This window comes from Elephas maximus, chromosome 1 (assembly GCF_024166365.1).
Source record: "Elephas maximus indicus isolate mEleMax1 chromosome 1, mEleMax1 primary haplotype, whole genome shotgun sequence".
Taxonomy (NCBI): domain Eukaryota; kingdom Metazoa; phylum Chordata; class Mammalia; order Proboscidea; family Elephantidae; genus Elephas; species Elephas maximus.
The window spans coordinates 224020549-224047852 of NC_064819.1; the positions used below are offsets into that span (position 1 = coordinate 224020549).

At 38.6% G+C, this 27304-nt stretch overlaps 1 protein-coding gene across 15 annotated transcripts in view; it reads right to left on the bottom strand.

Annotated features, from left to right (window-relative positions):
• SYNE1 (spectrin repeat containing nuclear envelope protein 1) overlaps positions 1 to 27304 on the bottom strand; it is a 558323-nt gene that overhangs the window by 352314 nt on the left and 178705 nt on the right. For 14 of the 15 annotated variants that reach the window (XM_049903961.1, XM_049903893.1, XM_049903931.1 and 11 more), the window contains 14 exons: positions 27142 to 27254; positions 26439 to 26607; positions 19683 to 19779; positions 18510 to 18712; positions 15733 to 15897; positions 15099 to 15251; positions 13615 to 13758; positions 10257 to 10430; positions 6758 to 6916; positions 6106 to 6270; positions 3617 to 3751; positions 1863 to 2021; positions 1440 to 1648; positions 498 to 606 (listed from right to left, as the gene is read on the bottom strand). In XM_049903961.1, coding sequence (XP_049759918.1) covers positions 498 to 606; positions 1440 to 1648; positions 1863 to 2021; positions 3617 to 3751; positions 6106 to 6270; positions 6758 to 6916; positions 10257 to 10430; positions 13615 to 13758; positions 15099 to 15251; positions 15733 to 15897; positions 18510 to 18712; positions 19683 to 19779; positions 26439 to 26607; positions 27142 to 27254 — 2154 coding nt within the window. Of the gene's footprint in view, positions 1 to 497; positions 607 to 1439; positions 1649 to 1862; positions 2022 to 3616; positions 3752 to 6105; positions 6271 to 6757; positions 6917 to 10256; positions 10431 to 13614; positions 13759 to 15098; positions 15252 to 15732; positions 15898 to 18509; positions 18713 to 19682; positions 19780 to 26326; positions 26416 to 26438; positions 26608 to 27141; positions 27255 to 27304 lie in introns of those variants that run through there. The other variant, XM_049903952.1, reaches the window with a different exon arrangement.

Below are 27304 nucleotides of genomic sequence, written 5' to 3' on the forward strand. Positions count from 1 at the left end.
ATACCACTCACAGAATGCAAACTGGTTCGGGCCCAGGCTCTGTTAGCCTGGCTGCATTTATCAGGCTGCACCCAGGCTGAACTTGACATAGAAAAGAGGCTTGGAGACCTTGCCCAACTCCCTGACTCTTCTGTGACCTGACTTTTGAAGGACTGAACATTTATTGTATAAAAACCTAGTCTTCTTGTTTTCTCTGGCAATTCTTAAACCTCTGCTGTGTTATATGCCCACGCATGCAATTTTCCTCTCAGGATTCCCCATTAGCTCAAGGTGTCTCAGAGGCACCATGAACATGGCTCAATCTCAAAGCTACTAACAATTCAATAGGGGGAAAAAAAAACACAGTTCTCCACAGTATGAGGAGACTTATTTTTAAGACTGTTTTCAGGACCTTATTTTTTTTCAAGAAAGATAAACAGACAAGAGTTAGACTGTATTTCATTACCTTTTAACTACTGAAAAATTTCTAGTAACACAAAAATGGTCCCAGAACCCACCTCTACAACGCGTTTGACCTCTCCATGGTTGGCAGTATCGATGGGCCCATCCTTAATCTCCTTCAACTGGGTCTCCTTTGCAGCTATCCAAGAGGAAAACGCAGAAAATCTGAAATAACACAGGTTTCTTCTTAAAGGGAGAGCATATCAGGATGGTTAAAATACATATTGTATTCTGAATTCACTCAGGAAATTTAACAATGAAATGATTATCAAGTTGATTAACAAATTTTCCAGAAACTGGCCCTTAACCATGGAGCTCAGGGCAGGGGTGGCCACTGCTTTGCTCAGTTGCTTGGAGGGAAGAGAAAGAAGTGTGGGCAGAGAGTGCTCAGTGGAGGAAAAGATGCGTCCTAGGGCTTGACCTGCCCGAGCCTCTGGGCATAAGGAAGGTACAGCTTGAGTTCAGCCTCACATGTCCCCACCAAGGTGAAGCATTAGCCCAAAAATGCAGAAGCCCCCTCTCCGGGGATCTGAGAAATCAAGGAGAAAGGATTAGCCCCAATTCTGCCTCAAAGAGAGAATATCTGGGTCCTCTGGAAATAAAGTGCTTCACCCTGTTTCTGACTGAAAACCGATCTCCTTTACTGAATGAAGTATTTTTGTATAAGACCATGGGCAAGACTGTACAGTCAGGTTTTCTTTATTGTGTACGATGAAACGAGTATCCCTGGTGGCATGGTGGTTAAGTGCTCCGCTGCTAACCTAAAGGTTGGCAGTTTGAACCCACAGCAGCTCTATGGGAGACAAGACTACTTCTGTAAAGAGGTAAACTGCTTCTGTAAAGATTATGGCCTTGGAAACCGTATGGGGTAGTTCTACCTCATCCTAGAGGATCACTATAAGTTGGAACCGACTCAACAGCACACAACAACAATGATATCTGAATGGACAGAATTCAGATAAATTCTTCTGCCACTCCAGAAGCAATGCTGAGGCTACCTGCTGGTGTAATCCTTCCATTTGTCTGGGTTCTCCATGAGCTTCTCGTAGGTGCTGTTGATGGCCGCTCTCAGCTCTCTGAGTGCTGTGTGGCACGTCTCGGGCGTGTTCCTCCCTGGGTCCCGTGCGGGCAGCTTCAGACACAGTTCTTCAATGAGCTGTAACCTTTTCTCACCGAGATGATGAGGGCCTTTGTCACTGAAGAAAATCTGATGTGCAATAAACATTTTTTATAATCCCTGTGAGAAGCTGTACAGTGTGCTCACATTTTCACAGAAAAACCCAAGGAAGAGTCCCATTTAGACTATAAATGGAAAGAAATTAATCTACTTCATGGTTTCACACCCAAACCAAATTAACAGCTCTTGCTTTGAAATAAGAGCACGACTTTATGTGGCTCTCTGCTTGGGGGAGGTGACGTACCCTATGCTCTTTAATCATCTTCTCACTGCCTTCCTGGGGCACCAGCTTGGTCTCTCGATCCAGCTCAGTTCTGCATTCTTCCACAGAAGCCAAGAATCTCTTTTTCTCCACATCAATCTTCAGATGAAGCAAATGATATGGGGCTTCTGCTTGAAGATCCTACATCCCACAGGAAGGGACAGAAAAATGTTTTGAAGTGGCCAAAAAAGAAAAAAGAAATCCCTCTAGAGCCAATGAGATTCGATCATTTTTGTCTGCACCCAGCCTTTCCACCTGCTGTGGTCAGCTGTTTTCACAATGACCATTCTATTTAATTTCCACAGTCACCCCAGTGATAAACTAAGCTTCAACAACATCTTTAGAAACTTAGTTTTTTTTGTTAAAAATCTTTTTTTTTTTTTTTTTTAACAGGAGACATTTAAATTTTCATATTCGGCAAGTAAAAACGTATTTCTTTAACTGTGCTTTCCCTCTGGACAGGGCCAATTTTCTCAGCTAGTATTATTGAGATCAAGAAATCCCGAAAGTAACACAACCTGATGGAGAGAGTTTTAGTAGCCAGCCTTCCTAACCCCAACAATTCCTTCAGATAATACATATGAAATATGTCACTCCTTATTACCATACTCATTAACCTACTGCTAATCTTCAGAGTCCCCAGGTAGTGCAAATGATAAACATACTTGGCTGCTAATGGCAAGGTTGGAGGTTTGAGTCCACCCAGCGGTGCCTTGGAAGAAAAGTCTGACAATCTACTTGCAAAAAATCAGGCACTGAAAATGCTATGGAGCACAGATCTACTCTGACACACATGGGTTGACTTGAAGGCAACTGGTTTGGGTTTTTGTTTGTTTGTTTGTTTCCAGTAATCTTCCTATAGTCTGGCTCAGGGAAGAACGCCCTCCACAGGGTCTCCACTACAGAGCAACAGCTTCCCTGACACATGGATTCTGAAGCTGGCCTCCATCTGACAGGCCTAGCCTTGTCTCCCATGGTTCTCCCAGAGCACATGGCCCTCGCGTGGGGCTGAGCAGGAGCGGACGCCTGCATCCCTGACTTTCACGCTCCCATGTTTCTCTTTTCTGGCTGCTGTTGCTTCATCCTCCCACCCACCCCTGATGTTTGCTACTTCTTGAAAGTCCTAGCTCAAGACTACTTATTTTATTCACTCTTCTCTGATATCCAAATGGCTCCACCTCCCTCTTCCAAAGCTTTCATAAATATATTATTTTATTTTGGGCTTACCATTATAAACTATACTTTTATTATTCATAACTAATCATCTCCCCTAATGGACTCTAAGCTCTTAAAGGAAAAGGACTATTTTATGCTCATCATCGAATCCTTAAACAATAAATGTTTTTATTTGTATTTTTAGATCATAATTATCTAAACTTGAGAGTAAACTTCTTGAGGACAGTAACTATTTGTTGATGTTACTGTTGTAATTTCAGTAGTATGCGCAACATAATTTACTCATATGAGGAGAGTTCACTAAATGTTGCCTGTGCCACCCTTTACAAAAAATCAGGAATAAAAAAGTAATCTTAAGCAATATGATAAAATCGATTCCATCAAAAAATAGGAATAACAAAATTCTATCATATTTTATTCAAGTTTTTTTTTTTCCAAATGGGAGAAATAGCAGATAACTTTCTCTTTTACGATTCAACCTCACCACCCTCCTGTTTTCTCCCGCCCTTCATTCATGACACCTAACGTTCTGATGACGTTTTGATGACATCCGGACTCACCTTCCATTGTTTATGGAGCTTTCTAACAGCTTCCTGCAGGCCCTGCTGCTCCTGCTCGGGGAGGATGTCTGTGAGCTCATCACAAGCTTTTAGGAAAGCATTGAGCACCCTCTGATCCAACTGACTGAAAAACTCCTGAGGTGGAAAGGGAGGAAGGTGGTTAAGAGTGTCCTTGTTAGGTTTGGCAGTTCCTCCAACAGTTAAACAGAGACTTCTCATGTAACCCAGAAATTCCACTTCTAGGCATGTACTCAAAAGGCTTGAAAGCAGGGAGGCAAACAGATACTTGTTCGCTGATATGCCCAGCAGCCCTATTCATAACTGCCAGAAGGTAGAAACAACCCAAGTGTCCATCCGCAGATGAATGGATAAACAAAATGTGGTTCGCACATACAATGGAATATTACTCAGCCATGAAGAGAAATGAAGTTCTGATACATGATACAGCATGGATGAAGCTAGAAGACATCATGCTGAGTGAAATAAGTCAGACACAAAAGGACAAATACTGTACGATCCCAGTTGTATGAAATATCTAGAACAGGCAAATGCATACAGACCAGGTTTATTAGTGGTTACCAAAGGAGAGTGAAAGGAAAAATAGGGAAGTACCACTTAAGGGACACTGACTATCTGTTAAGGGTAGGGACACTGAGTATCTGTTAAGGGTGATGAAAAAACTTGGAAATGGATAGTGGAGATGGTTACACAACATGATGAACGTAATGAATGTCACTGAATTCTACATGTAAAATGGTTGAAATGGCAAACGTTTTGTCATATTAAAAAATAAAATCTCCGGGAAAAAATGTCCCTTGTTGGGCAGAATAAAGTCAGCACCACACACCATACAGGGACATCATCATCTTTCTAAACAAGGCTCTCCGCCAGCTGCTCTGCTCTTCAGACCTCCTGGGCAACGACTATTTATTTTTCAGAAATGAGTTATAATCATCTGCAGTCATGAGTCAGAATCCATTGCATTTGAAATTCAACTAGTACTTTTTATTTTTTAGGAAAAAAAAAAATCTCTGCAGTTTTCAAATCTGGTAGAATATTCTGGCAGGTCTGGCTCCATAGTGAAAGAGTTTTAGGTTCCTCTTTGGCAAAGGCCGAGGAGCAGGGCAGAAGCCAGGATGAAGCCTCACCATTCCTCATTCCCTGATTGTAATGTGTCCAAGGTCCTGATGGTTCGTTAGGAGCCCCCTCCACGTCCACACACTTACACACATGAGCACACGCATGCACACATGACCAGGTCTCACACTGTCTCGGGAGTATGTATTCAGAATAATTTTGAAAGACCCGTGATTAAAAACAGAAAGTGACATACTGTGGACGTGCACAGACTGAAGGAATTGTTCTGTGGTCACTGACTGTTATAGATTGAATTGTGTCCCCCAGAGAGATATGTTGAAGTCCTAACTCTGCTACCTATGAACATGACCTTGTTTGGAAATAGGGTCTTTGAAATGCTCTCAGTTAAGTAAACATGAGATCATGCTGGAGTAGGGTGGGTCATAATCAAATCATAGTGATTCCTTATGAAGGAGAAGACACAGAGACAGAGGGAAGATGGCTGTAAGATGAGTGTTATTCTGCAGGTACATGCCAAGAAATACATGGGGCTACCAGAAGCTAAAAGAAACAAGGAAAGATCTCCTAGGGCCTTTGGAGTGAACATGACCCTGCGACACCCTGACTTCAGACTACTAGCCTCCAGATCTGTAAGACAATAAATTTTTGTTCTTATAAGCCATCTTGTTTGTGGTACTTTGTTACATAGTAGCTTTAGGAGACTAATACATAGGTAATTAACCTTAAGTCCAGTTAGCTGCTTCACAAATACATTGCATTCATCATTTGAGAGTGTGGTTTATGAAACTATCCACTGAAGTTTCAGGAAAAATTACTCAAAACACATGTTCTCAGAGTACTCACCATCTCCACGCACCGCTTCAAATATTACTAGAGTTCCTCCACGCACCGCTTCAAATATTACTGGCGTTCACAACACTCATATAATTTAAATGAGTATGGTAGACACAAAGATGGCTTCCCAACAAGTTATATATCAGCTACCAAGTTTCAAGAGATACAGTATCTATACCACAACATGGTGGTTTATAAAACGAGCATAAAGGGAACTGGCTTAGCCATTCACCTAAAATTATCTTTGATTATTTAAGAATTTCTTAGCTCAAGAACTACTAAGTTGAGGAATCTGAACAGTAAAACCTTTGGACTCTACTACCCTAAAGGCTTAAGAATAGCTAACTAACCAACTGCTTCTGAAGCTCTTTTTCCTCACCATTTCTTTGAGTCTCATACCCTAAAGGTTTCTGCCCTCCTCACTCACCTCTGTCTCTCTGCCCCCCTCTCTCTTTCTCTCTGTTGGTATTAAGTCAAAGTACTCTTTAATTTTTTTTTTTAAATCCAGATCACCTGTCCATGTCCTCAGGTCAATGCCCCATAGAGGATGAACTCACAGTGTGTCTCCTCAGGAGGTCTTCCGGATCCCCCTTTTCCTCCAGGCCCTCCTGAGCAATCCGCAGCACCTTCTCCAACTCTGCTCGAGACTCCTCAAATTTCTTCATCAAGCGACTATTGGTTTCCACGTGTTTCTTCCAATCTCCCGTTTTCTTTACCATATTCTTGATTTAAAAAAATCATAATATGATGCTGTTTCCTCATTATTGGAAGCATCATTTTGTTAGAGTATTGTATCTTTAAAAATCACTTAAAGGAAGACGTGTCATTACGATGGACTCATTAACCCTTTTGGAGATTAATAGGAGCCCTGTTGGTGCAGTGGTTGAGCTTTGGCTGCTAACTGAAAGGTCAGCAGTTCAAATCCACCAGCCACTCTACAGGTGATGTGGTAGTCTGCTTCCACAAACATTTATGGTCTTGGAAACCCTATGGGGCAGTTCTACTCTGTCCTAAAGGGTCGCTATTGACTCAACGGCAATTTTTTTTTCCGTGGTTAATATTAGAAAAAGCAGAAGTAAAATTATTGGTTTGCAAACACCAGTAGGTGAAGAGCCTTCGCAAGACTGAAAGCATGATGAAGGAGGTTGATTTGTCCTCCTCTTTCTATTTTCCTTAGCTCATTAGTCTAAATCAGGGAGAACAAAGTACCTGAAAAGCCACGTGAACATCGGCAATCTGTCTTTGTAGCGTCGTCTGATCAAAATGCCTCAACACGTTGCTCGAGGTCACAAACTTCTGAACACCTTGACTACCTTTCTCAATTAGTGTCAAGGTTTTCTTGCAGCTTTCTTGGCAAGCTAACAGTTCCTACCCAGAAAGAAACAACAATATCATCTGAAAGAGCAATAAGAACAATGTTGGACAGCTTTTAACCAGCAAGAAGTAAAACCAAAAGTACGGAGAAGCATTTCTTTTCAAAAGGGCTCAATTTTAAGCAACCACTAAAGTTAGCGTTTTTTGTCACAAGAGGTTTTTGGAGATTTCTTATATTACATGCACATCTTATTAACATAAAGAAAATGACAGAGTATCAAAATTGTTATTTGTCTAGTGTCTGCATTCCTCCAACCAGTTAACTAAAACCAAAACCAAACCTGTTGCCATCAAGTCGATTCTGACTCATAGCGACCCTATAGGACAGAGTAGAACTGGCCCATATGGTTTCCAAGGAGCACCTGATGGATTTGAACTGCTGACCTTTTGGTTAGCACCCATAACTCTTAACTACTATGCCACCAGGGTTTCCAACCAATTAATTGGGCCTACAGTTACTGAAGGAGCCCTGGTGGAACAGCAGTTAAGAGCTTGGCTGCTAACCAAAGGTCAGCAGTTCAAATCCACCAGCTGCTCCTTGAAAACCCTATGTGGCAGTTCTACTCTGTCCTATAGGGTCACTACGAGTCAGAATCGACTCGACAGCAACAGGTTTGGTTAACGCATATGGTTATTGAGAAGCTCTGATGGGGCAGTGGTTACGTGCTAATCTGCTAACTGAAAAGGTGGCGGCTCGAACCCACCAGTGTGGTCCACAGGGAAAGACATAGCAGTCTGATTCCATAAAGATTACACCCTTGGAAACACTATGGTACAGTTCTACTCTGTCCTGTAGGGTTGCTATGAGTTGGAATCAACTCAACGTTTGAAAGAACGCTAATGAAATCAACCCACATATGAGGTTTTAATTTGAGTAAACAAACTTCACACCAATGTATACTATACTTTACTGAAAGAGTCAGATGCAGCTGATTATATTTTATTTGACTATCCTAAAATGTGGAACATTTGAATTCCTAAGGTCTACAAGCTGTCAATCTCAGTAATGAAGTGGTGCATCCCAGACACTAATCAGAGAAGGCAGCAGACCAATGGTCTGGGAAGGACTTGCACTTGTCACACGTGTGCAGCAGGAGCTGCAATGGTGACTCAGTCCCAACCGCCTCTGACCTGTAGGCTGGTACCAGTGGTTTCTGCCACGGAGAACATAAAAATTACCCAGCCCAGCCCATGTAGACGGTCATCTTTTGGACTTGAATCCACACCACTTGAATGTCAACTTCCTTAATTGCTTTAGAAAAATATTTCGAGCTGCTTACTTGGATACCATTCTTGGTAATCCAGATGCAAATACAAAGAGCAGGACCTTTGTTTTGGCCAAACAGAATAAGGGCATACTTTTGAAGATTTAGGAGGAAAAAGGGTAACATCAGTTAAGAAGATATTATTAAACATTATTTTAATTGTGGAAAGATTATTTGATTGTAATTTATAGAAACTGGGGAATATAAGGCATGGTACAATGTCTCAAAGTGAATGCGATGAGAAGCCGTTAGAATAGGACTTGGTGGCATATCTAATCATGGCGGCTGCACTATTCATGATGATAATAATTGCCACCAGTTATGGAGTGCATTTTATATGCTATTATGTGCTAGTCTCATTAGATAATATCTCATATAATCTCCACTGCAAGCTGTCAACTCAGGTGTTATCATCTCCATTTTAAAGGAAGGACGTGAACGGTGATCCAAAACCAAAAAAAAAAAAAACACCCATTGCTGTCAAGTCGATTCCGACTCATAGCGACCTTATAGGACAGAGTAGAACTGCCCCATAGGGTTTCCAAGGAACAGCTGGTGGATTCAAACAGCTGACCTTTTGGTTAGCAGCTGACCTCTAAACCATCGCACCACCAGGGCTTTGCCATGTCAGACCTAAGAGTTGAACACAAGTGTGACTCGCCTCTGATACTCTTTGTTCTTTCTACTAAATGATCCTGACTTTCTTGTACTAGCGAGCCCATCATACCCTCAACATCCTCTGACAGGTAGGTTCATTCATAATATACCAACAAATAAGTCCACTAACAGTGCTCACAAGAGGCTGCTATGCATATAGACATGCTTACTAAAAATGAAGCAAAGAAAAATGGTTATCACACTAAACCTATTTCTAGAACTTTATGGCTGCTAAACAGACACACCTAGAGGCAAAGAAAAGATCTCATAAGACACAGATTATAGACACCAGATGGAAAAAGAATGCAAATATATATAACACAAATACGTGTTTGTTATACTATTATACAACATAAATATGTGTTTGTTATATATTACAAATATATTAAAATATAGTACATAACAAATACAAATATGTAACATATATATATATTTTTTCCACACATTAACAAAGAATTAAGGAAGGAAGGAATATATGTTTGCTAAAGTGAAATGCACCATTTCATTAATTGTTTAGACAGCAGATGATGCCCAAAGATATGTGTGCAAAACAGCACTAGTTTCCTAAAAGAAGGTTAATATAAAGACAAAATAATTTACACATATGTACATATATACACATACATTTTTTTTATATAAGGTTAATCAGATGTCATGTAATATAAGAAATCCCATATAAATACAAATGTATATGCATATATATATACACATATATCCTGTACTATTTTTTAATACAAAAAAAATTTATTGACATTAAGATTTTATTTGTACGGACCTTGTTAGTGAAACACGTTCCCTAGATTCATTGGTGGAAAGACTCTACAAGAAAATTAAAAGAATACAAAGCAGAGACGATAACAGAAAGTCCTTCTAATGAGGGTACATTTGTTGCTTCAAAATAGAGTAATGGGCTTGACTATCTCCCTAATGCCTATTCCTTACTTCACAGGGACAGGTGAACTTCCTGACTTCCAGAATTGGAGTTCACAATGGACAGCATCGCAGGCACAGAGAAGACATTCCTACATGCTTGCTGAGCATCACCTGACTCACGGCACTGCTCAGATCACAGGCGGGAGAGTCAGGTGCTTTTAAAACAAGTCTGCCTTTCTAATTTTGCTCCACTCACTGGTCTCATGAACTCAGATGATGAGAGTGTGGCTTCAGGGGTCCCAGCACAGTACCACACAGTCCAGCCCCACGGCTCCCTGGACACACCTCAAGCTCAGGCTCAGTTGACAATGGAGTTGGATTTTCATCTTTGAACAAGACACCTATTTTTGTTTGGATTATCAGTGGGATGCTAGAAAACAGTTTCTCGTCCTGTCTGAATTTCTCTCACAACACACCACCTCAGTCTTACTTCACGTGTTTTAACATAACTAGGCCTCCTGAAAGGGGCTTTTCCTTACCCGATGTTTTTGCTTAAAAAGAGCACTAGATTGTGCCTCACGCTCAAGAACTGTCATAGTTTCATTGATTTTTCCAAGTGAGTCATAAAAGCTCGTCATCTGCGTTTCTAAGTCTTCTAACGGAATCAACAGCTGCTGGGACTCATAAAGAAGTGAGGAGGAACATTCTTTGACCTTAAAAAATATAAAGACGAAAATTCCATTAAACATCATGAAGTACCACAAGCTCTGGGCACTTGTTCATAGCTCTTGGGAACATTTTCTTTAGTTATGTGGTCATTTGGTGCTCTCAAATCCCTAAGACATTTCTTTAACAGCATTTTCTATGTATTGTTAAATTTTTCTGTTTAAAAAATACGACTGTACCACTGAGACAAATAAATAGCTATGAAGTTTTCTCATGAAAATTCACATATATTGTCCATGTCATGGATTGAATTATGTCTCCCCCAAAATGTGTGTATCAACTTAGTTAGGCCATGATGCCCAGTATTTCCTCCATTTTGTGATTGTAATTTTATTTTGAGAGGATTAGGGTGGGATTGTAACACCACCCTTACTCAGGTCACCCTCCTGGTCCAAGGTAAAGGGAATTTCCCTGGGGTGTGGCCTGCACTACCTTTTATCTCTTAAGAGATGAAAGGAAAGGGAAGCAAGCAGAGAGTTGGGGACCTCATACCACCAAGAAAGCAGCACCAGGTACACAGCATGTCCTTTGGACCCAGGATTCCTGCACTGAGAAGCTCCTCGACCAGAGGAAGATTGATGACCTTCCTCCAGAGCCAATAGAGAGAGAAAGCCTTCCCCTGGAGCTGACACCTTGAATTTGGACTTTTAGCCTACTTTACTGTGAGGAAACAAACTCTTGTTAAAGCCATCCACTTGCGGTATTTCTGTTATAGCAGCACTAGATGACTAAGACAGTCTATCTGGGTGGCAGCTTCCTATCTAAGTGAGTGTGGTTCTTGAGCCAGATGGAATTATATTCCACCCATAAACCCCAACTCATCTTTACTGTGGCCTTGAAATCGGAACTGAGATAGTCATTAATTATTATTCATTATCTAGACCAGCCCAGTACCTTCCAACTTCATATTCAAGAACTCTTCTACTTAAAACGCTGACTCCAGATACACTTATAGACTTGTTGGCCTACTCTTCCCAGGCAGGTTCTGTGCTTTCCTGCTTCCCACTAACTCCACATTGCACTACTCTTTGCCTATCAAACTCCCGCCCATCCCAAGTGCTCATGTCACAGGTTTCCACCCTAGGCGATGTCTCCCTGTCTGAATTGGCCTAGCCCTCACCTCTCACTTCTCTTTTTAAAAATGATGTTAGTGTATACACCTGGAGTTCCTGGGTGGAGCCAACTCACTTGGCTGCTAACCAAAAGGTTGGAGGTTCACCCAGTGACACCTCCAAAGAAAGGCCTGGCAATCTACTTCCAAAAAATCTGCCACTGCAAACCCCTTGAAATAGTTCTACTCTGGTACACATGGGGTTGCCATGAGTCAGAAACGACTCAATGGTAACTTATTTGGTTTAGTTTTACGCATCTGCATTATCTTATGATAATAAACTACAAACTCTTGGAGATCAAGAGCCCCACAAAGTGTCTGCCTCATCACATTTATATTAGAATCCAGGACCAGGCAGTTCTCTAAGAACTTCCCATTCCCCCTCATTTTATTTAAGGTGGCTTCCAGAGTATTACTAATACTTTTGCAAAAGCAAGGAAAGGGAATGAAGCAGTAGTACTTGTTAGTTCATCATTTTGTTTTCTTAAATTATAAAGACAATCCCGTGCTAACTTTATCATTAATATTCCAAAAGTAATCCTTGAAGACAGTGGGGGGAAACATTTTGTTACCCTGTTAAATATAGACTGACATATGCAGAAATATTTGCATGCTCTAGGACATACTGCCTGAAAGAGAAATTTATCAAAATAAAGATAATAGTCCTTCTACTGTAATAAGATTCTGCTAAAATTACCCTGAGCAAAACCAAGAGAATCTAATAACACCTAGAGAAATTGGGGTGCTTCATGAAACTTCCCTGCATGCAGCAGAAAACGTATCAAGATGTTCCATCTGCAAGAGCAGTAAAAACGTTTAATGGTTTAGATTGTATCTAAAGACATTGCTTTCTTCGGGATTGTCCTAAATCTCTAAACTTGTCCCAGGCTAAGATGTGTGAGTCCAGATGTAACCCCTGAAAGCTGCTTGAAATTTATCAAATTGAAAATGTTGACTTAGAATTGGACCTATTGTTCAGGAAGTTCTGCTGCCAGCAGATATTATCATTATTTCCCATTACTTTTTTTTTTTTTTAATTATAAGTAATTCTAATTTGAATGTTAAATTAAAATCGGTTAAAAATTAACACTCAAATCTACAGCATACTGACAAAGTTTTCCTTTCTTTTTCAGGACTATGCCTCTTTCAGTGTTCACTTTTCTCAATTATGCCTCTTTTCCATGAATTATCCATTACTGATTTCATATAGGTTATACTCTTTTTATTTTTCTCTCCTAATTAATTAACAGGCGGAAACCCTGGTGGCATAGTGGTTAAGTGCTATGGCTGTTAACCAAAGGGTCGGTAGTTCAAATCTGCCAGGTGCTCCTTAGAAACTCTAACGGGCAGTTCTACTCTGTCCTATAGGGTCGCTATGAGTCGGAATCGACTGGACGGTACTGGGTTTGGTTTTTTTTTAATTAACAAGCTTTTCTACTTTCTTTTCTTTTCCAATTCTAGATTACAAAAGTTTTCCACTGATTTATATAATCATTCCTTTCTTTTCCCAGAAATAAATTACCCAATCAAAGTAGGTACTGCAAACGACACCATCTTCCTAAAATTCAACTTTAGATAAAAAAATCCCAAAAGAACTTCCAAAACTCTTAAGGAAAACCCCTCGGCAGATGAGAAAAGCCTGTGGCTAATACTCGCTATTCATCTAGTTCTCCATACTTGGGAATTCATTCTCATTCAAATAAACATCTTTCTTCTCTCCCTCTCTCTCTCATTCTGAGTATGTGTGTGTGTGTGAGTGTGTTTTTAAACACTAACTCCTTGTTTTGTTTTGTTTTTTCCCCAGAGAAGGTCTACCTGTTTATTAAAATACAGCTATGAGTATTTCTAAATTAACAGGGATAATACTTGGTATCGGTTTCATAGTTTTCTTTGTAAAACTGATGTCAAAGTTACTAATTCCAGAAACATAATAGGAAGCAAAAGCATGGTTTGTTGGCAAGCAAACCAGCCATCTCTGCCCGTGAATGGAAGAAGAGGGGACAAGCCAGGGAAGGCAGTGTTGGTATCTCAGCGTGCACTGTATTCCGATATTTTCCAACCTTGGCTAGCTGCTCCCTGAGCCCAGACATGGTCGCGAACATCTCGTTAGCTTCTTCTTGGGGACTTTCTTTTGCGATGAGGTGAGCGGTCTTTGTAATCACCTTGTACTGAGCGTCCATCACTGGCACCCTTTGCTGGATGTCCTGCAGGAATCATTGACACACATGCATTAACACGTGCAGTATTACCTTTGAACTTCCGGATTCCAAAGAAGGCAGAACAAAAACCAATACGCGTCATATAAGATTCTACGCCTATAATAGGCGTTTGGAGATGCCAGGTAGTGCCTTCCTTCATCATCCTGCACCAGCTGCCATGGAGTTGATTCTGACTCATAGTGGCCCCATGTGTAAAGAGCAGAATTACTCTACAGGGTTTTCAAGGCTGTGACCTTTTGGAAGCAGATCGCCAGGTCTTTCTGGGTAGATGCAAACTGCCAATCTTATGGTTAGTAGCCCCACAGAGACTCCTTTTCCTTCGTTATTAATATATAAATAAATAAAAAGCTTCCCTTTAAAAGTGACCATAAATCCTTAACATAAAGATTAACTCAAGTAATCTTCAAACTTTCACAAACCCCATGCTAATGTACAGTGTAAATACTACATCACGTAAACGTATGTTCACAATCTGGGGCTATTCCTGTGACTTCAAATATTAAAACAACTTTTTTTTTTTTCCGTAATAAAGCAATGCATAACGCTGCAGAAAATTTGAGAGTAAAGTTCACATAAAGACAATTAAATTTTCCTATAGTCTTCTCGGAAACCCTGTTGGTGTAGTGGTTAAGTGCTATGGCTGCTAACCAAAAGGTCAGCAGTTCGAATCTGCCAGACGCTCCTTGGAAACTCTATGGGGCAGTTCTACTCTGTCCTATAGGGTCGCTATGAGTCGGAATCGGCTTGACAGCCCTGGGGTTTTTTTGGTTTTATAGCCTTCTCACACAGTGATAATCAGAACCAACATCTCATCACTGCATCATTAACCTTTTTTCCCTGTCTTTATATCCATTTTAAATATTTTAATGTTGATTGCTTTTCTCGCTTAACCATACATGATAAAATCTTTCCATGTCATTACATATTCTTCTACTGCTTTATTTTTGAGAGCTGCAGAGTGCTCAAAATCTGGAGCTACCACGACTCACTTAATAAAACCTGTACTGCTGAAAACATTGACCAAATCCCTTATTGCTGGATACATTATCTATAGAAGTCTCCTGTTTTCTCTCAGCGCTTTATAATTTGGTTTTAGAAAGTCTCCAAATTGGAAAAAAAAAACTATTTTGAAGTCACTGTATCTGGCCAAAACATAACTTCACAAAATTCAAATACGCATTTTTTTATGAGAGGCGCAAGTCAGGACATGCAGGACCTGTCAAAGGAGACAGAGAAATAGCTTTTGCCATCATCTCAGTAACCCCTCTTATTTATTTTTCTTCATGATAGAATATTATCTTTTATGGTTCAGGATCCCCTCTCACCTCCAAATCTTGAATTAATAACTTGACATTAATAAAGGAGACTTGCAAGGGTTCAGAAAATTTCCTCTGGGCTTCAGTTGCAAAAGCAGACAGCGTCTTCACACAATCCGCATATTCTTTCTTCATTCTGTCCGTCTCATCAGCGCGGGCGTACTGTTAAGAAAAGGGCGAGGGCAACGTTGTGAAAAATCCTTAAGCACAGACTCCAGACTTCCTTAACCTTCGCTTCTACGTACCTTCTGGAATTGTTACAGGGTTAAAAAAAAAAAAAAAAGACTCTAACTCCTGATTCTTATTTTAAATACATTTGAATTAAGTTCATTTACCGTAAAAGAAGAAAAGAACTAGCATAAAAACTAAGAACTTAGCTCTGATTTGAAGCATGAGTCAGTCCATATAAGTAGATCACATGTCAACATAATCCTTCGTCAAATTATAATTTATGTACTTTTCCTCCATTAAACATGGAGAACAATGAATTACCAAATACAAAACATATCAGTTCTAGACATATCCATATTCTGCATTAAGAAGTTCATTCTATAAGAATAAAGCAGTGTCTACAGAGAGTGCTTATCACAACAGTTACAACACACAGACATTATGAGAATATATACAGATCTGAAAGACTTACTTGTTTGACTTCCATAAATAACTCCCTCCATCGCCCATTTAGCAACAGTAATTGCTGCTTAAGATCCAGGGAAACCATCTCATCACATGTTTCAATTAGAAAATTGCCAGCATCATTCATGGCAGTGTGCTGCTGAATCCAATGAGGCAAATTTCGAAAAAAATCCTAAACAATAAAGAATGCACAATATTAGAAACCATAAACCAAAAATTAATAGCTGAGATGAAAGTGACCAGACTAGGAGAAATATCTTCATTCTAAAACCTGTACAAATTTTAAGGTAAATCTTAAAGCTCTTTCAAAATATAGCTTTTTAAAAAACGAACTTGAAATAATCAGTGTTTTGATAAGAACATATGCCATATTCTTTTTTTTTTTAATTTTGTTGTTGTTGAGAATATACACAACCAAACACGCACCAATTCAAGCGTTTCTACATGTACAATTCAGTGATGTTGGTTACATTCTTCGAGTTGTGCAAACACTCTCACCTTCCTTTTCTGAGCTGTTCCTCCCCCACTGACATAAACTCGCTGCTCACTAAGGTTCCTATCTAATCTTTTGAGTTGCTATTATCACTCTGATCCTCTATAGAAAGTTCTTAAAAAAGTATTATGCTCAAGGCAGACATTTTTTACTAGTTAAGCTAAACTATTGTTTGGTTTGAAGAATACTTCAGGGGATATTTTTGGTTTAAAGATTATCTCAGGGCAACAGTTTCAGGAGTTCATGCAGCCCCCTTGGCTGCAGAAAGTCTGGAGTCCGTGAGAATTTGAAATTCTGTTCTGCATTTTACGCCTCTTGATCAGGATTCTTCTATAGAATCTTTGGTCAAAATGTTCAGTAATGGCAGCCAAGCGCCATTCAGCAGTCTCATGGCAAAGGAGGTAGCTGCTCATGGAGGCAGTTAGCCCCACAGTCCACACCCTCCTCCTGTTCCTGACTGTCCTTCTTCCTCTGCTGCTCCAGAAGGACATGTCATACTCTTTACTGAAGACGAGACCAAAAATCATGACCGTTTTCTGTTATTTCTATTCTACAGATAAAAAAGCTGAATTTTGGTTAAGTCCAAGAGATCTGTACACCATTTTCAAGCTAATGAATACCAGTGTTAAGGTCATATAAAAGGCATAGGATTTTGGGAAAATAAATAGCTTTCTTTAAAAAAAAAAAAATTTAAGCAGACTTTCATCTGTTACTTTTGATTTTAAAGTCTGAATATACTGCATAAGGTAATTATCAATTGTGAAGGTAAATGATCAAAGAAAAATTTTTCAAAAATTAAATATCTAGGTCAACAACACTTAAAACAATAACATCCTTCCTTATTTGTTTAAGGTAGTACACTTGGCAATGAAGCAGTTTCTGGGTCATTCCAAGTTAAATGCGTGGGAGCACATATGCACACATGCGTACACCACAGTAAACACCAAAGATCATTCAAAATGCATTTTGTAAGCCATTTCACAACTGGGAGGAGTCCCTACACAGACTGATGAGGACACTGTTGTTTCTGGTGCTTACTGTCCCTTGAATCAAATTAAGGCACATGACGTCTACCAAGGCACTGCTGGCCTACTCCGAAAAGCAGACTCTGAATGCTTAGAAAATTACTGCCATTCTCATCTACCCACAGGTATTTAATCTATATGAAATACAGAATGGTAAACATTAAAAAACTATAAATCTACTGGTATAACACAATGACAGGGGAACTGATCTTGGATAAGAAGCAGGAATTTTAACATACATGCTATACTTCTTAAGGGGAGGCTGGCATTTTAATAGCTCTTACATATAAATTGATTTTCCATCTGAAAGACATGGTAGGGACTGTTAACACTTCATCGGTGGCTATGCTGAAATGCTTGTTCTGGTTGTGTTTAGAAAACGTGCATACTCAGCAATATGGAATTAATCCAGTTAAACCAAGAATCAGAACTTCTGAATCCCATGCACTTAGTAGCCTATCCACCACAATCAACATTTCAAATCTACTCAGACCACTAAGATTTAATTTTTTTTCTTGTTCAATATAGCCCAGAACTATTTATTGCCCTCCCCATAGTCTACAATGAAAGTGGGAGTATTTTTTAGTGTTTTTTACAAAATACATTATCGCTTATTTTTTTCAGTGATTGCTTTGAGTTTTCTACTGCCTACTTCAAGTGAAGTACTTATAAAATAATGGCATAAACAAATATAAATGAAATCAATATGCAGAAATTACTTCATTTCATTGATATTTACATGGCAATAACATTAGAGTAATACAGTAGCTCTCCACATACACCCCCGCCTGAGTGCATACACATGTAACTGTCCAAAAAAAAAAAGAATCACTCCTATCCAGAAAAAGACCCTTGACTGAGGATTGATAAAATTTATAAAAGAATATCCAAAGAGACAAAAGTGCCATAGTCTAGTTGTTCAACTGGCCTATGCCACTACACAGGCCTCTTCGCATACAGACCACATTGTGAGTAAGGCGCCCTCTGCTGGCCAATGGTTCAACTGACCCTTCACCGGTTGCCGCTCTTCTGAATGCGAAAGCCAAACGCTGAACTGATCAAATAGGGAATTCTCTTAACAGAGCTTTTATTAAGCAATGTATTGGTCTAAAATAATTTACTAAACTGAAAATACAACTTGTCAGGCAAAGTCAGCACTCTTGAGTCATACTTGCCAATATATAATACGCCGAGTAAAAGGTGCTGAGAAATCTCTCAATTCTAAACTCACATGAAGTCTTTTTCCTTTGTGTAAAACCATCTTACCTTTTTGGCATGCTCTGTTTGGTTTAGCATTTTTTCGGCATCCTCTAGCCAAGCTTGAAGACTAGCCACAGTGTTACCATACCGATCCCAGTTAGAAATGACTTCTTCCAGCATACTCCTCACGCTTCTCACTTCTACAGACAGGTTCCTCCACTGAGCTGTGGTTTCATTCATGAATTTCATGACATTCTCTGCTTCCTCCACTGGAAGAGTGAAAACGCACTGTGCTGCTTATTTTACACTTTACATCCACCAACCTTTTTTTCCTATGGTCTTATAGACCAGTGTAGGTTTATACTCCTTCTTTAGACTATAAACTTAATAGATGTGATGTGAGAATCTCACTCAGCTGACATTAAAAATAATACATTATTCACAGGCATTTATAAGGACTAAAGATGAGAACACATTGAAAATTTCTGATAAATAGAATGCAAACAATGGCATAGGTACATTTGTTTGCCTTTTATATGTACCCAAATAGGTGGAGACACACGGTCTAAATAACTAATACTACAGTTCATTTTTCAACAAATATGATAAGCATTTAACATTGAAAACTAAAACATTTTACACTTTTGGGTTTACACTAACTTAATGGGTGGTACAAAAGGTTAACACGCTAGGCCGCTAACTGAAAAGCTGGAGGTTCAAATCCACCCAGAGACAACTCAGAAAAAAAGGCCTAGTGATCTGCTTCTGAAAAATCAGCCCCCGAAAGCCCTACAGGAGCGCAGTTCTACTTGGACACACTTGGGGTCACTATGAGTCAGGACTGACGGGAGGGCAACTTATTTTTAAATCTCTCATTTACTTGATTATGATGTTGAAGCTATTTAATTTTTTTGTTTGTTTTGCCTTTAATCCTCAGAATTAAAAATAGATTGGAAAACTGCAATTTAGAAAACAGATGCTTATTTTGCTCTCTCTTAGGAGATAACACACACACACAGCACACACACACATACACACACAGAGGAATATCATTATGAAGGTAAAGCACTGGACTAAGTCCTGCGGTCGAAAGAACAATTAAGGGCCCTGAGTCCGATATGTGCTCTCCAAGTCAACAGCGCTCTCACAGAGAATAAACATTAGCTGATCACGTAGAAACCCGTAGTTTCTAAACCCGCCTGAATTCAACACTGCAACAAATTCCGTCGTGTGTTTTACCTGAACCGTCTGCTTTGACGTACATCTCAGCTGTCTGCTTCAAGATCTGGTATGTCACTTCATACTGTTCAAAGAATTTGCTATTTTCTATAAAAGACTAGAAAAGGAAGGATGGTTAGAAGATAGCAAACACTAAGCTTATGCAGAAATGTGAACATCGAGTTTCTTCAGTATTGCTTGTTTTTGTCTGAGAATCAAGAAAGCTGACCTTTTTGGTTAGCAGCCGTAGCTCTAAGCTACTGCACAACCAGGGCTACATAAGACAATAATAGTTTGGTTACTTCATTATTTAGCTTTATGGGTAAAAAAAAAACAAATTTCCTAAGTTTATTTATTCTTCTTACAAATATCAAATTAATTCCATTGCTACAAATAATCTAAATTTATTCTGAGTGTATAAATTGATTCCACACTTTTAATTCTAACTCAGCACTAGATTGAGAAAATATTCTATTTCTTTGCTACCCAAGAGTTTGCTATTAGAAGAGGCAGGTGTTTCTATTGGGAACACAGGCCTAGCATTTAGAAAGCACTAAAAATGGAAGAACACTTTAAAGGGCCTCATTGTGTTATAGCTGTGGGATTCTTTTGCTCTTTGAACATTAATCCTCATGAATGAGTGTTCTGAGAAACTTCAGAGCATAAGTAAATTGTGCCATTTATAAGCACTTCCCTTAAAATAAAAGGTAAGTACAACATGTTTGCAAGTAGAAAAATCTAAAATAATCTCATATTCCACCCACGTTAAAAGTGGTTTCATATTTCTAATAGTTTTAAAAAATTACAGATATCTGGAGCCCTGGTGGCTCAGTGGTTAAGAGCTCTGCTGCTAACCAAAAGGTTGGCAGTTCAAATCCACCAGTTGCTCCTTGGAAACCTTATGGGACAGTTCTACTCTGTCCTATAGGGTTACTGTGAGTTGGAATCCACAAGAAGGCAACCGGTTTTTCTTTTTGGTATATCTCTATACGTAATTTACACATGTAATATAGAGTCGCTACCAGCAAACTGGACCAATGAGCAACATCATGATAAATGGAGAAAAGATCGAAGTTGTCAAGGATTTCATTTTACTTGGATCCACAATCAACAGCCATGGAAGCAGCAGTCAAGAAATCAAAAGACGCACTGCATTGGGTAAATCTGCTGCAAAGGACCTCTTCAAAGTGTTGGAGAGCAAAGATGTCACCCTGAAGACTAAGGTGTACCTGACCCAAGCCATGGTATTTTCAATCGCATCATATGCATGTTAAAGCTGGACAATGAATAAGGAAGACCGAAGAAGAGGTGACGCCTTTGAATTGTGGTGTTGGCGAAGAATATTGAATATACCATGGACTGCCAAAAGAACGAACAAATCTGTCTTGGAAGAAGTGTGGCCAGAATGCTCCTTAGAGGCAAGGATGGCGAGACTACGTCTTACGTACTTTGGACATGTTGTCAGGAGGGATCAGTCCCTGGAGAAGGACATTATGCTTGGCGGAGTACAGGGTCAGCGGAAAAGAGGAAGACCCTCAATGAGGTGGACTGACACAGTGGCTTCAACAATGAGCTCAAGCATAACAACGATTGTAAGGATGGCACAGGACCGGGCAGTGTTTCGTTCTGTTGTGCACAGGGTCGCTATGAGTCGGAGCCGACTCAATGGCACCTAACAACAACAACCAGCAAATGTGTACTATAAAATAGAGAACACATGCAAAAAAAAAAAATTCTTAGGTAAGTTTTGTTGTTGTTAACTCCAGGAAATATGAAAAAATTCCTATATTAAAGATTATTCCTCATTCTCTGAAGTAGAAAAAAATGCAGTTATAGTTCACAACATGCCACCAGAGACTCTTTGGTTTCTTTTAATAGTGTAATGAGTTCCTACAATTTGAACCTTTAAAAATATTTGATAAGTGTCACTCTTATAAAATGCAAAATTAACCTCTCAAAAGAAACCGAAGTCCTGTATAGTACGCTGATGATGTCGGCCACGAAGATGGAAAATACTTGTGTGAAGGTGAAATTTCAGAGACATCCTTGCTTCTCACTGACAAGTGTTTATCATGTTTCAAGATAACATTTAAAACATTACATATATAGTACCTTTCATATCATTTTAAGTTATAAAGCATGCACTATATAATAATTATTCTACAGGGATAAACGGAACAGAGAAGGTTATAAGTTACCTGGTATGGGAGGTTTCCAGATGAATACTCAGTAATTTTAATAAAAAAAATAGGACTTCTTAATTTTGTTTGAGAATAAAGTAAGACAATAGTAATGTGGTTACTTCATTATTTAGCTTTATTTCCTACTCCTCAAGTGGGGAAAGAGTAATTTATGGTAATTTAAATTTTGAATAATTGAAACGAACAAACAAGTCATGGTTTGATCAAAAATGGAAAATAAAACCTAAGGTCCAAGACACCAATGTAAGAACTGAAAGAGATAAATATATTTCACAAGTTTTTAAAAATAGTCACTGTTTAGGTCTGGCATAAATTTCAAGAGGCTAATGGTGCTCATATTGGACAAAAAGACTTAATTATTCTTTTGCTAATAATTAAATATTCTTTGGTGAATAATTACACAAATAATTTAAAATGAATGGGAAAGAAAATCTTATTTATAGCTTCATCTTCTATCCAAGGGAGAAAAGAAAGGAAGTTTTAAGAATATTATAAATGGTATAAGGATGCATTATTTTTTAGCTTTCCTATTAAGTTGTTTTTTGTTGCCCTTGAGCCAATTCTGACTCTTGGCAACCCTTGTGTGCAGAACAGAACTGCTCCACAGGGTTTTCAAAGCTGCGACCTTTTGGAAGCAGATCACCAGGCCTGTCTTCTGAGGCACCTCTGGGTGGGTTAGAACTGCCAACCTTTTGGCTAGTAGTCAGTCTAGCAGTTAACCATTTTTGCCACCCAGGGAGGACTCTCTACTAGAAAGACTAAAACAATTTTTGAAGGGCAATATCTTGTTATTTTAATTTTTTATCATTTCATTTAAGATGGCCCTTAGTTTTTGTCTAAGGACACAGTAAATTCATTTGGAAATATTATTTTGTCTGTTAGAATCACTTTAGTAGGAGAACTGCCAAATCTCTGTTTCACTGTGAGCTATCTGGAAAGAGCCTCTCAGAAAAATATACAAGACAAAAATATACTTAATTCTGCAGTGGTAGTATAAGTTTATTTCTCTCAAAATAAGGCTTAAATTGGATGTCAAGTTCAATAAACACACCATGACAGAGGACTTCTAAAGTTGATGATACTTTCAGAAAAATAAGATACCTTTTTACTCCACTAACTCCAAAGTAGTGGTAGAAGTAACTAAATTTCGACTTTCACAAGATGACAATAAAAAAAAAAACCCAGTGCCGACTTTCACAAGATGACAATAAAAAAAAAAAACCCAGTGCCGTCGAGTCGATTCCAACTCATAGTGACGTATAGGACAGAGCAGAACTGCCCCATAGAGTTTCCAAGGAGTGCCTGGCGGACTTGAACTGCCGACCCTTTGGTTAGCAGCCGTAGCACTTAACCACTACGCCACCAGGGTTTCCAAGATGACAATAGAAATGAAAACTAAAAAGCTTATCAATTTCACTTGAAGAGAGCTAAACCCAGTAACTTCAGATTTTAAAAATAAATCTAGAGTAGTAATATCATCATGATTGGCTATTTACATTAATAAGATAAAATTATCACAAATAATAAAATAAATGTTTACACAATCGACAATTTCAAGAGCTCTTCTCTTTTTTTTTTGTGAAAGAATGAATGAAATGTTAGCCTATCGTTTCCAGAGTAAAACTGAAGCAAAACCAAAAACGAAATCAAACCTGTTGCAATAAGTGTTACGTAATATGGCCAGGTCAAGAATTCTAACAGAAATAGCTTACGTTATAATATGTAATCTCCTATCCATAGCACGTGGCCTAAACTAATTGCAACAAATACTTGTGAAGTACTTTTCAAGCATTGCTTGAGCACTTCTTGTCTGCACACCTGGGCGCCTTCACGCTAAGGAAAAGATAATTATGAAAACTTTACATCAGGATATTACTTTGGTTATTCCTTGGGCAGGAGGATACGCCTCATTACAATAATTTTTTTTTTTTTTTTAAGAAACCAAGGAAAGGGTTACATGAAAAGAAACTGATTTTATGATATTATTTGAAAGTCTTCACACTCACTGAAACATTCTGTTCTAAATTGAATGAGTTTTCCACAAACCCCAAAAGGCTGAGGGAGGCTCTTTGTGGAGTAGAAGGAAAATATTATGTCAGTCTTTGTTCCATAGAGGAATCCAGATTATTCTATTATTATTATTATTAAAAATGTGGAGAAAGATTAAAATCTTCTAGAAAATAAGTCATTCACAAAGTCACATGGGTAGTAAGATGCTGAGCCATGAATCAAACACATTACTACGGGACTGTGGTAGGGGGGGCTCCAACATCTCCCCCTCCTGCCCTGCCACCACCCACCAATGCTATGCTGTCTGTCACATAAGTAATAGCAACTCTCAGACTACAGTAGCTACATTATCTAAGTGTAAAATGTCGTCAAGTACAACCAAACAAAAACCAAACCCAGTGCCATCGAGTCAATTCCGACTCATAGCAACCCTATAGGACAAAGTAGAACTGCCCCACAGAGTTTCCAAGGAGCACCTGGCAGATTTGAACAGCCAACCCTTTGGTTAGCAGCCGTAGCACTTAATCACTATGCCACCAGGGTTCCTGTGTCAGGTGCAGGCAAGTATTAAGTGACACTAGTATTTGCGTGAGCTACATTCTTTAGTTGACTAAGCTATAAGATATGTCAATGATCTAGCCTTTTAAGTTTAAAAAATCTTTTTTTTTTTTTTTCAGCCAATTTTGTTAGGTAGTAAAGTCTAGTACGTAAGTAAAGGTTTTTGTTTTGGATTGATTCACACTCAAATTCAGGTTCCACCCCTAGCCAATTGTGCCCTCTGAAGCAGGCGACCTGATGCTTGGGAGCTTCAAAGATTTGCTCAGTGTTCACAACAATGCGAAAACACCCAGCCTTAGGGTTTAAATTGGGGTGGAAGATAGAAGCATTTCACACACTAAACACTCAATGCTTCACAGTCCCTACAGCTATGAAACAATAAGTAATTTAAAACTCTTTCTTAAGGGAAAAAGAAAGCAATAATGAATAATAATTAATATTAACAATTAATATTAATAGACATTCTGCAGGAGACAAAAACACTAATAAATGTTCATTAAAAACATGTTTGTAGAGTACTAACAATTTTCAAATAATTTTGAGAGTTACAAAGCAGTTTAAAATGAGCAGCTTAGTGATCTTTAACTTCATGGAGTGGGCAGAAAGTACTGATATTTTTATCATTAATAACAATTCTTTATTTATATAACCTTTATTCTTTATTTTGAGAAGTTCAAAGAGTATTACTAACATCAATGTGTTGGAATATCAACCTGGTAGAATGTTGCCATTTAGCGTTTGAATCTGATTGGCTGTCCTTAAATAGCCAGAACAAAGACGAAATCTGCATAATTATCTACTGGGCACAGAGTGTATCATTTGACATGACTAAACCTGAAAATATAAATGCGTATCTGTATTGAATATTTAAAGGGATAACATAATTGCTTAAGCCTAAAACATTGGATGTTTCACTTTCCAAAAAAATGAATAAAGGGGTATAGCTCAACAGAGGTTCCTATTTTGGACAAATGTTTCCTAGACCATTTAATAAATATTGAGAAAGATTTTACTGGAAACCTGTTAAATCTTATTTTTATTTTAAATGCATGTTGTTCACTCATCCCTTGGAAAATGGAATTAAAATGCAACAAAATATAATCCTGGATGCTGCTGTGAAGACATTGCTTCAGTAAGTCTACAAGCCTCACGTGTTACAAAGTCGCCGCGACTACTCCGGTTAGAGATGGACTAATATTGTGAAAGTTCATTAAACTGTCATTTCAGATTTGTGATTAAACATAAATGGAATAGTACTGGACTGAGGTGCCCTATTAGTGAATAATTTGTGAACCAATACCAATAAGTCTGTAGAAAGCGGCAGGATTAATTTACTAAGACAAATAAGCCACCACCTTTAATAAACATAATACACTACAGATAAATGGAAGCAGCTAATTACAGAATAATCTAATTCTTTTGTTAATGAAGAGTTGTTATTCTATGTAGATATATGATTATCCATACAGATAGCCCAAAATGTAAGATGATATTTACAAAGTAAGTTGGTGCAGGGCTTCACAGACAAAATTTTACTTTTCCTGAGCACACACAAAAATCAATGAAGCTCAGAGAATGTCTATGAAAAGATAGATAGACCTAATTAGGAAAAAAAAAAAATGTTCCTATGTGGGCCAATTAGAGTTGTTCTAAACACACAAAAACAGGTAAATAAACTTCAAGTATTTTAATTCTGTTGCAATGGTGAGCTCACAATCAGGGTTGTGGGTATGTAACGCAAAAACTTTTTTTTTTTAAGCAATAAAAGACAGTCACAACTGTTTAACATAATTAATGCAGCAAAAGCTTACTAAATAAGGGAGCTTTAAAGGCTCAAATTTCTAAAAATATAGATTTTAATTTCAGATTACTGTAAAATGCTCATAAACTGCGCACCTTTATGTTTCAAGTTGAGATTAAAATAGCATAGCCTCAAATAAATGGGTAGGTGTTGGATGCCGCATCCATGCTTCCTCTATTTCTCTGTCAAAGCACAAGGGAGACTCACAATGTAATTCTGTAGCAGCTGCTCCACGGATTCCCTTCTCCCATACTTGATGATCCAAGACTTCAGCTTTGACTCTGCAAGAACTAGCAGTGAGAGCAGACGGTACTTTAATTCTAGAAATTCCATTTTCATCAAGTGCAGCTCTGATGTGGAGGAAACAAAATGAAACCTAGAAATAAAACACAGAGAAGTCACAGAATGTAACTAATAGTAACAGAACGATGCTTCTCTGAACAGTCACATGTAAGCTTTCAAAAGAAGGCAGCCACAGGACCCTTTAACTCTGGTGGGTCACTATCTGGAGATCTGATCCCTTTTCTAGCTCCGGGTCTAAAGGCAAAACATGAATGATTGAAGTCTGATTTCGTTCTTTCCCTGCCAACACATCTCTCCTCTGTTTCTTTTTGAAGCTGCCTTTGCAATATTACATAATGTTCCTTACAGAACTGAATAACAATACAGCCCCACGAAGAAGGCTTCTCTGTAAATTCCAGGCTGAGGGTAAATTCAGGTTTACTCTTTTCTACTAATAATATATTAGATTGTTGGCATTCTTCGTAGGTCTTATGGGACCCCTATGTTTATTTACCAAAGGTAAGCAGCTCTGTAGAAAAAAAGATTTCACTGAAAAGAAAAGAAATGTAAAAAGCATCCACCGGGCATTTTAAAAACAGACTTCATTTCGAACTAGGCATTCTCTTACCTCTCAGCCATGTCTTCTAATTGATCAGGGGGTACAGGGATCCCGTTAACAGACCTGGTCCGGTAGATTTCATGGAACGCTCTTTTGTGGGCATCTGTGTTTTGAAGCAGCTCCTAAGATACAATTTTTTTTAAAAAATGAAAAATGAAGAAACATGTTCACA